Source organism: Athene cunicularia (genome assembly GCF_003259725.1).
Source record: "Athene cunicularia isolate RWA chromosome 1 unlocalized genomic scaffold, athCun1 chr1_part1, whole genome shotgun sequence".
Taxonomy (NCBI): domain Eukaryota; kingdom Metazoa; phylum Chordata; class Aves; order Strigiformes; family Strigidae; genus Athene; species Athene cunicularia.
The window spans coordinates 67758728-67769635 of record NW_020799091.1 but is presented as its reverse complement, the minus strand read 5'-3'; the positions used below and the strand labels follow the sequence as shown (position 1 = coordinate 67769635).

The following is a 10908-nucleotide window of genomic DNA, read 5'->3' as shown; positions in this document are numbered from 1 at the left end:
CCCGCCTCCCGCCCGCATCGGGGACCGCCGCGGGGGGGGCCGCTCCCTCCGGCTGGGTCCTGCTGCCCGCCGGCGGAGGTGATTTTAGAAATATGAACGCCTGCGTGGTGTGGGAGCGCTGAGGGTGTAATTCTGCGGTCACAGACACACATCCTTTCTCTGCTTAAGCTTGCGGCTTTTCTGTTTTTGCAAGCATAAAATGGGTGTGCAAGGATCTCGGCGCTCAGGAAAGAGCGTGCTTAGTGCCTAATGTTGCTGATGCTTCCGAAAGACACTCGTCTGCCATAAATTCCTCACGGTGCAGCTTTCAGGATCAAGATGTGAGCTTGGTCCTATCTGTCTCCACAAATACAGATCTCTGGGCTGTTGGGGAATTTTCTCTGGGAAACTGGAATGTGGCTCTTTGCCAGTGGGTTTAATAATCAAATGCTTTCCTGGGAGGTGAAAGATGCTGAGGAAAGGGGCACAGTTCTGTCTGTAGTTCTGGGGCAACGCCCACATTTCCTGTTGTGCCAGCACTGACTCTGTTCTCTTTCTCCAGAACAAGAAAAGATAATTACCCCAATAATTGTGTATCCAACGCAAAAGACAACATCAGCTGCTCTTGGTAAGGCCCCACATTATTTTTGGAAGAATCTAATCAGGCAAAAATTAGAGCAGGTCCTCTTATGGTGTAATTTATTGGCATAAATTTTTGTAGTTCTTCTGGTCTCGATTATATTAGCAGAGGGTCGGTGCTGGAGTAGTTTTTGCTTCTTACTGTCTACAGCTAGATGCCGTCTTCCATGTAAGAGAAGCTGCAGAACTGCTGTAGACTTTAGCCACTAATGCAACAATAAAAGCATGTTTGCACCATTAGATCTGCTGTCCAGAGTTCCCTCTTCACTAAGAACTTTTTCAATATGCCCTCAAATTTGTCTAGTTTATCTGGTAGTTTCGAATGAGCCATTTAGCTCTTTCGGAAGAACACATTTTTTCATTGCTTTTACTGTCTGACCTAGACAGTTGTTAGTTAGCAAGTACCTTGATAGGATCTCAGTTTTTCACTGAGGATTATATTATGGCAACAAATTTCTCTTGCCTTTCCTCTTCCCAGAAAATGCCAGATATATTTTACACTAAGCTTTTTTTACTTGGGTACTATACACATAGCTGCATCCTACTATGTCTTAGTTTTCCCCACCAATTTTCTTTCCATCAGTGCAGGACTACCAGTCATTTTTTTTCTGCTTATCTAGCTCCACGGAGAATTTTATATACCTTCTATCACCATCTGCACAGATAAAATTGTAAAAATGCATGCATTACTGAGCCCTGTGTTTTCCATAGAATATCGATATGCACCAGTCTGAAGGCTCTTTATTCTTAGCTCTGAGTTAACAATAATTATAGCAAAATTTCTGAATTTTTGCACGATCACTTTACCTCTGGAGAACCCACCTTGAGCTGAATCCCCTTGCCCACAGCACCTCTGACTGAAGCTATGCTGCTGGTTAATGCAGTTGCACCGGAGTGGTAAACTGTCCTGTACCCTTTGGGCTGCAGGACGTCAGAGTGAGCAAGGCCACAAGAACACAGCTTTGCCTCGTGAGGAATGTGTCTAGTGCAAGAATTACTAACTGCTGCAATGGAAAAATAATTTGCTTAGCAGCAGGAGGGCCTGCCAAACTGAAGGATCTTGCTACCAAGGACGAGGCGTTCAAAAGCAATCTGGGGTTTAACTTCGGTTTGTAACGTAGTGGTGCTTGACGTGTGGGAGCTTGATCTCCCACTGGAGACGCTGATTTTGACCAAGAGTAGTTCTGCATATGTATCCAAATGTTTTTTTTAATCTTTCTTTTACCAACAGGCTCCAAGATGACTCTCCCATGCAAAGTGTTTGTTGGACTGAGCAGCCACGTCCATACCGATGTGGAATGGCTAGCAAATGACACCATCGTCGATGTGGTTTACAAGCAAAGCAGAGTCACAGAGGGAGAACGACAGTAAGTCTGGGTGAAAGTGTTTCCCTATGCTTGTTATTTAAACTGCAAGTGTTACAGGGGCTCTCAGTGGAGCTGGATGCCACGTAATTGAATGGGATATAGACAGATCTCAAGTGCAAGTGAGAGCTGAGAATAAAATAGTCAGACAAACAAAAAAACCTCAAAACCAACCCAGGCAGGATGAAATCAATTCTTTATCTCTGTTTTTTATTCATGAAATACTGCAAATGAGCCAACTTTGAGGTTTAAACTTGAAGCACATTTTTATAGGCAGATGAGTTTATATAAGAGCTGACTGCAGTGGAAAGCAATGGGATTTGATCCTTCCCAGTGCTTCTCTTATCTCTCTCTTTGTCCCATGCCAGTAAAGTGGCAACATCCTCTCCCAGACATCCATGAGGTTTTCTGAACACACTAAGACAACAAAAAGCTATCCAGTGGTTTGTTGGGGATTTTTGTTTGATTGGTTGTTTTTTGTTTGTTTGTGGGTTTTTAAAAATATAATTATTTTTCCCATTAGGCTTGTTCTTTTCCACATTAGTGAGTTAAACTGACTCACACAGACACCCAGTGAGTGCTAGAGCTGTCACCAGGGAAGCTCTGGAGGGGATGCTGGTGGGAGGAAGAAGCAGGATGTCACACATCCTCATGCCCTGATCCATTGTCTCATCCAGTCTTGCTAAGCCTTCTCTCAGCTGCCTCATAGCTGCATGCCTCGAGGCTTTTCCCACTAGGAAAGGAGAAAAAAGATCTTTCTGTATCTGTGTCATGCACCTGAGCAGCACTAACTCGCTACATTCAGGCATACTTCTAGTGCATACAAAGGTGAGGTACACCTACCAGCTGAAATCTCTTCATTGGGGTCCAAGTTGTTATGTTTTATCTCTCATTTGATGATGTCCACAAAAATCGGCATATCACCTGGGTCACGTTGGCTTTGCCTGCACTGGTGGACAGAGCTGGGAATGTTCCTGGGCTCTGAGATGCCATTGCCCCTGCTGTTAATGGCTAAACTGGTCACTCACCAGCTAGCAACTTCCCAAAGAGCTCCTGATTGTTTATTAGGATTTAGCATGGGGCAGGGACCATTCCCAACAGAGACTGGGGATGTGACATCCCTATTTTGAGGGACAAGAGTGTTTAACAGGTATGGATGTGAGCTGGTTTTGGCCATTTGTGGCCATCAGTGCCAGATAGCAACCTGTCCATATTTAGTTTATTGCACAGCTGCAGCCAGAGGTAAACATGGTATGCCCAAGCCCTTACGTGTTTTTACATTTCCCACCACATGATTGAGACCATTAATTTATAATGTTGTTTACATGGATAAGTGATAGTGTGTGGTCAGGTGTCATAAAATGTACTGTGGCTGCAGTCTCTGCAGGCTTTAGGATAGAGTAACACATGTACTTTCTTACTTGGACTTTCAAATTTATTTTTCTTATTGCTATCACAATAATTATTACTCTTAGATATTATTATTCAATTGCACAAGGACAGAGACCATGCCAGCTAGGGCTCATGCGGAGCCTACAGCGTGTGAGACACCCCAGTTCTGCTGGAAGCCCTCAGGATGGCAGTAAGGCAAAGCAGGCCAAATGCCACTGGGAACAAAAATTTCCTACTGAAATTTCTGGCAAAGCACCCACTGCCATATTGCTGCCTTCCTGGGGCACAGTCCTGGGAGAAGGGCACAGGGAACTGCGCTGCTGCAGTGGATAGCAGACTCACAATGAAATCATTAAAGAGCAGTTGGACAACTGCTCCAGCAATAACTAGAAGGTATTAAGAGACAAAGTTTGACTGCAGCTAGAAAACCACTTTTAAATAGTTGGACTGATGAAACAATCAGGAAGCTGGAAACTTCCTAGACAGTTTCTTGTATTGAGCTCTTGGTTTTGGGTGCATGATAGACAGGAATGGGGGTTCAGTTTGCTGAGTGAGCATTTGCAGGGTTACGTTCTCCATGTGTCCTCTTCCAGCTGATAGTAAGAATTAATCTCAGAAATGAATAGGTGGTCAGAGAGAAGGAATTAGTTCCTTCCACAACACCATGTAGAGAGCTCAAAGGTATACAGAATTCTGCTTGCCTTTCTTCCCTCTTTTTATTTTATTTTTGCAAGACAAATTCAGATCTTTTTTTCCTGGAAGATTCAACAAGTGCAGGGTGGGTACTGATTTCTGAGACTCAGATTGTTGGCACATCTGGGCTGGACAACACAGTTGTCCTCCAATGCATTTTCTTGCAATGTGCTGTTAGAATGAACACATCAAAGAGAGAAAAGAATGCTTATCAAAGGATTTAACATTAACATTTTCTTTTTCTTCCAGAGAAATTGTAGAAAATGGTGAAAACTTCATTGAAGTGCCACTGATTTTTGATTCTGTCGAAGAAGTGGATTTTTACACTGACTTTACTTGTCTGGCCCAGAACAGATATGGATATCAAGTACTGCCAACAAGGGTCAAGCAGGAAGGTAACTGGTTTGACTGCTTATTTGGGATATCAGTATTCGAATGCTAAATTATCATCCAAGCCTTTTATACTGTCAGAGCTAGTATCAGGAAGAATTATTGCCTGTGGAAAAACTGGTTGCCTCTTTCACCTGTAGATTTTGAAACAGGCTGTTCACAAATTACACTTTCTGTGTGAATCATTCACTGACATCTTCTGCAGGAATAAGGATCTGTGCTGGTATATCTATTCATTGGATAGGGCTCCAATTGAGATACGCCTTGTGAAACGATGGCTCCAGCGAAACTACTGGCAAACTCCCATTGGGTGCAGCAGGGCCAGATGTCCTCCAGTTCCTCAACAAGCAGTGAAAAACTAAAAAAAAAGAAAAGACAATAGCAGAATAAAGACCAGAGTGTTCCTTCTCTTCATGCGCAGACTGCCACCAAAGTAACAATAAGTGTAAATTACCATGGTTGTTGTTATTTTGACTCCTAGCAATGGGAGAAGAAGACCTAAGATCAGAGCAAATAATGTTAATGTTAATCAGTTGCAGTATGATAGACCATTGGCCAAGAACCATCTGTAAAAACAATGTGAAGCAATACTAATTGCATGACGTTGATGAATCACCAATGCTTGCTCACACTGTCTTACAGAGGCACATGAACATTTAGAGTCTTCATTATGAATTATAACTCATGACTCACTCCAGCATCCTACGATTTGTAGGGATTTGGACTCATTTGCTAGATGTTGTGCTGCCCTTGTTTTACATAAAATACACAGGTATTACTACAGAGGAGGCAAACCATAAATCAATATAGGCTGGAATAATCCCAAATGGTCTGGATGGACACTGGTCTTGGAAATTAACTGTATTTTTGGAAAAAGCTCAGAGTCTTGACTTGATCATTAGTAATTTGTAGGCTGTTCTGTATGAGAATACTACACAGAGAGCTTGAGGGTGGGCTAGCTGTCATGTACTCCCTCTCCACACGGTGCTTTTATTTTCTGCTAATTAAGATAGAAAGCACATAGCACCATGAGAAAGGGTTGGGAAGAGTCATGTGTGTGCAAAAGGATTGAGCTTTAAATTCTCACCCTTTATTGTTTTCCAATTCTTTCTCCCATCTTCATAAACTCATTTCCCAGAGTGCTCAATCAATAGGCCTTTTCCTTTCACATGTGATCAACCCTCCTGGAAGGTTAATTTGCAGACATCCTTTTAATTGTGATTTCTCCTCTTCCTCCTTGAACTTAGAGAACTATGTTCCTGGGAGGTTTTTTTGAAAATATTTCATTTATTTACTTTTCCAGCTGTTGGCTTGTCCTGGTACATTGCGATGATTCCCGTAGCATTGGCCTGCATGATCGTGGGGGTGATATGCATACACAAGTGCTGGAAGCAGAGAGATGATAAAGGATACACAATAACAAAGGTTTAAAATCTGCTTTATTCTCCAACCGCCAACAGAACAAAAAAATCATCCTGGCTATCTTTCACATGAGACACACAGAGACATTTCAGAGACATACTGTTTTCCTGACAGATGGATATATATATCAGATATTTTCCTCTTCTCCAAGTCTTCTACAATCTGATGAAATTATAAATGTAAGTTTGCATTTTTATGCTACTTAGATGCAGGAAACCTGCTTCTATTATTTTGCAGCTAAGGTGCAATGTGTAGCATTTTGGAACACAGAATACCAGGAATATGCCCTGGATATGGGAAGGTTAGGAAAAGGGAGGTGCTCTTGCCCTTTGTAATTCCAATAATCTTATTGTTAAAAAAATAAAAAAATAAAAAAAAAAAAAAAAAGGAAAATAAACCCCCTCAAATCTAGAACTAGAAGCTGAGAAAGCTTGCTACAGAAGAACTATTCAACATGAGAATGAAAATGCAGTTTTCTTAGGCATCCAAACTAATTTTATTTTACTTCAGTCTAAAAAGAATAAGTTTTTTCCCTTTTCCAGAGGTTCCAGAGTTGTCATGGTAACTGTATATCTACAAACTTTTCCACAGTAAATCTAATTTTTTTTTACCATTTGGATTACTGTTTGCTTAAATGGACTGTCTTAGAATATCCCTCCCCCAGAGATAACTACATCAGCATAACAGATAATTGCACACTGGAGAATTCAGTTCTGTTTTATCTACCAGTATCTCATAGCTAGAGATTCATAGGCAGCTGTAACATGTTGTTATCTTTGCCAAGAAAATAATTTGGAGCGATATTTTAGTGTTTTGAGAGTCATTTGACTAACACAGTTTTATTCCTGGAAGTGATTGGACACATTACCAGTTATAATGTACAGTCTTGACCTTCTGTGCCTCTAATTCTTTCATGACTGGCCTGATTCTCCTCTCTGAGTATAAAAATCTGGCATAGAATCCCATAAGCAATAAGTCTCCACCAGTCTAAAGCTGGTGCAGCTTCAGGAAACTTGTGTCCCTTAAATGGAAGTACGCGAATCGATTACTCATGATGCAAAATACTGCCTGTGGTTAATCTAACTGGATTCCAGTCTTGACATAAATCAGAAGGAAGCAATAAATAATCAGTGAGTATGTTGTAATTTGAGGATCAGAATGAGTAGAATGATTTGGCTACTTCCAAGAGGTAACACTTAGCTGAGAAATAGTTCCATTATATATAATGTGTATTATCTTCAGCTGTATGGGAGGGGAAGAGAGCCAGTCTTAAGATCCAGATTGTTACAGACCCATACCTGACACCTCTCACAGATACTGAAGATAAAGCTTTTTATTCAGGTTAATCAGCCCAGAGGTTTTTCAAACTCAGTTGGAAAAGAAATAATCAGGAAGAATGTTGACTCCAGAGAAACAAATTGTAAAGTAAGAATGTTAGAACTGCACGTGGGCCCACAGACTAGAGAAATAAAGACTTACATCCATCCGGGAGAGGCCATAATCTCATTCCTTTCCATCACCTCTTATAGCTGGTTCTGAGTTCAGCCCAATAAATATTTGGAAGGGTTTTAAAGACTGGGATGTGGCTTGAATTAAGAAACCCTTCAGTCTATTAGAAGAACCTTCACATTTTATGATATTTAAATCAAAGTCTCCCTTTAAATATTCTAAATGTTTGCTGTGAAGATACAGGCACAGAGATTAGATTTCTTACACAGTCTGAGTCAATAGCAACCAACGAAGACCACAGACTTAACTTTTTCCAAGTGCAGGGTGTTAAAGATGATGGTGAAGAATACATATATTTTATGGGCAGATGGGAAAAAGGTGGCTGCAAGTGTGGAAAACATCCACTTGGATATCTGTTCTTTGAAGGAAGAAAACTATAGATGAGCTGACCATTGCTGGAAGGAACATGAAAGATGTTTTAGGTACATCAGGAATGCTCATTTTTATCAACCAATTGCTAGTCTGTAGCTAAAGAACAAATTAGATTTGCCAATAAGTGTAGCCTTTCAAAATGTGATTTGTTCTTCCTATCCATCTTTATCCTCCAAGAGTAGTGTGATAACACATCTGGCTGTAGGAGCAGGGTTGGATTCCACTAAGTAGTGGAAAAAAAGTAAAACTTTTACTATATGGAATATTGGTGACATAAGAAAGTTAAATACCTCAGATCCTCCTCCAAACTAGAGAGGGAGAAAGAACTGTGAATGTGAGATAAAAATTAGGCATACAGAGAACTACTGTTACATACTCAGTGGTGTCCTGAATACAAAGGGAATGTAAAGAAGCAAAGGTTTTTCTTTTATGAAGTGGTATTTCCTTCACTTACTACTGATACTGTAATATTCTGAAGGCTTTCATCATAGGTAGACTTGTTCAAGTGAACTACATTGTGTAAATGTTTCACAGGTAGAGTTGAACAAGTGACCTACATGATGTAAATGTTTTACATTGATTTGTATTGTAAACAAGGGTAACATGGTCTGTATTGTTTTTGAAAATGTTATGTGAAAAATGGAAAAAAAATAAAAACCAAAACAAAGTGCTGGTGTATGACTTGGGTGGGAAGTGATGTGAGACGGCTCTTGGGGGGGGGCAGCTCTTTCCTGGAGGAGTGTGATTTTTCCAGCACTCTGCTGCAGAGGGGCTCGTCTCCTGGGGACAGGGTGACCCCTGCTCTGTCTTCAGCCACTTCTGCTCTCACCCTGTAGCTGTGCCTTGTCACACCAATGGAGGACCAAATCCTGGTGGGCCAAACTCCTTTCCTGACTGCCATCACATTCATGACTATTCTTGTTCTGCAGTCCCCTGAGTGTTTGGCTCACTCTGGGCAGATGGTATTGTGTGATCTTTCTCTGCCTACCAGCTGTTGAAGTTTTGTGTTCCCCCACTGACTTCTGTGGAGAGACGTCTGGAACTGTAGGTTAACACAGCTTGTCACTGTGGGGGGTGTGAATTTAGCATGTGTTCCCCAGGCAGGGATATCTGTCTTACTCAGTTTCCCAAAGGCAAAATTTTCACCCCCTCCTTTTTTTTTCAGTCAAAATTAGACAACTCCAGTTGTCACTGCACTTTAGGTAGGTCCATCCTGGGAATTTGAGGGTCATTAGCCTCAGTGTATTTTGATGAAAAAATGTCCTGAATCTCAAGGCAAATTGAGACTGAGGACTTACTTGTACTGATTTCTAATCAGACCTGAAAAGAATTACATTATCAGGGAATGCCACGTCACATCAAGGATTTCAGGGTTCTGCATCAAAATGTTTCGCTTCAGAAAAATTAATGATGTGAGGACGACAAGGCCACCTCATTCCTGGGACTGTGTGGTTTTATAGCATTTGCCAGAGAGTTCATCTATCTGCAAAAACTTCGGAGGCACACCTACAGAGGGGAAGAGACTGGTGTCCCATGGTCTTGACATGACTTGGCATCCAGGGCAGAGGCTGCTCCTGCAAAAGTAGTTCTTTTCAGAATACACAAGTTCAGTTATTTTCTTGTTTTACTCAGCATATGTGATCTTGATGTCAGCTCAATATTTGTCTTGATATTCATCTCAATAGGCAGCATAACTAATGTTTGACCAGAGTAGCACCTAAAAAAGAGTAAACACATAATTTGAAGAGCAGTAAATAACTAGAATCACAGAATCATCTAGGTTGGAAAAGACCTTGAAGATCACCTAGTCCAACGCTTAACCTAATATTGACAGTTCTCAACTACACCGTATCTCTAAGATCTGATGGCTACCAAACAAAACCCTTAAATAAATGTGGGAACAAATGGAAATATGAATTGGATCAACACACAGAGCTGATCTTGGCATATCAAGATAAGAAGATTACATTTTTTTTATTCTAGTAGCTGGGGAGGAAAGGTGTGCATGCAGGATGATGAGAAATGTGAAGCACCATTGCCAGGAATAATGCTTTAAGTATGAGAATAGCTGATGGAAGTGTTTGATGATTATTCTGACTCAAGTCTGCAAAACAAGAGGCCCAGGAGAGCAAAACAAAGTAAGGAATAGGTCTTATGTTTTGGAGCTTAGAACTCCTTGTCCACTCATAACCTTGAAGCTGCTAAAGATAGCTTAGGGTGTGGTGCCTCTCATCCAGCCTTGGACCAGCCAAAAGGAATACAGCTGGTCCAAGTTAGCCATTGGTGTTTCCTCTCCGCTCAATAGAGAGTTATCTCTGGTGCCTAAAATAAATGGGATGAATTGCCCTCTAGAGGTGCCCGATTTTTTCCACCAGTTTAAGACAAAGTGAGACAGATTCACCCTGGATTACAGGAATGATTTGTTGTGGACCACTGGATTTCAGGTCATTGAAGCAGAAACAGATTTAAGCCCAGAGGCACATACTTGAGGCTGCTGGGCTTTCTTGGGAAATGACTGCAGAGCTAAATGTAAATACTGCAAGAGGCTGTGAGGCAGGCACAGAGGTATGTATTGTGGGATCCAGTGTAAGAGGCAGGCTGAAAATACCTGGTCAATGCCAGAAAAACATTTGTGGCTCATGGACCATGTGGTTATGAAGTGCCACAGCTATTACTGGAAGAAAAAGAAGAGCTGCCATGTGTGTGCAGCTGAAGTACACAGAGCTTCCCTGGGACCAGAAGGAAGTCTGCTGTGCAGCTGCAGGAGAGCTGGGGGCTCTTGGGCATGCATGCAGGCAGTGGGGGCTGCCAGCCCTTCCACAGCGCTCAGCCAGCTCAGGTCCCACTGTGGCCAGCGCCCACCTGCTCCTACCAGGCACCACCAGGCAACAGCAGCAGACCAGAAAAAATATCCTTGTGTACAAATGAAATATCATAGAACTAGCCTGATAACAGTGGAAAAACACAGGCTGTTAATAAGAAAACCACTAAAAATATATATAACTCATTAGTGTGTTTTAGTGTCTTCATGGTGCTGGAAATGATAGTCTATGGCAATCTATTCATTAGCTAGTATAGATGATATAAACATGATGAAATACAGCATCAATAAGTTTTCAAGAAGGACATATCATTATCTTTCCTTAAG

General features: G+C 41.4%; 1 protein-coding gene across 1 annotated transcript in view; it reads left to right on the top strand.

The window, feature by feature from the left end:
- IL1R2 (interleukin 1 receptor type 2) overlaps nucleotides 1-8411 on the top strand; it is a 15044-nt gene extending 6633 nt beyond the window's left edge. Inside the window, exons 6-9 of the mRNA XM_026859890.1 lie at nucleotides 542-607; nucleotides 1850-1985; nucleotides 4317-4462; nucleotides 5761-8411. Coding sequence (XP_026715691.1) covers nucleotides 542-607; nucleotides 1850-1985; nucleotides 4317-4462; nucleotides 5761-5888 — 476 coding nt within the window. The 3' untranslated portion in view covers nucleotides 5889-8411. The remainder of the gene's footprint in view (nucleotides 1-541; nucleotides 608-1849; nucleotides 1986-4316; nucleotides 4463-5760) is intronic.
- Nucleotides 8412-10908: the final 2497 nt, after the last annotated feature.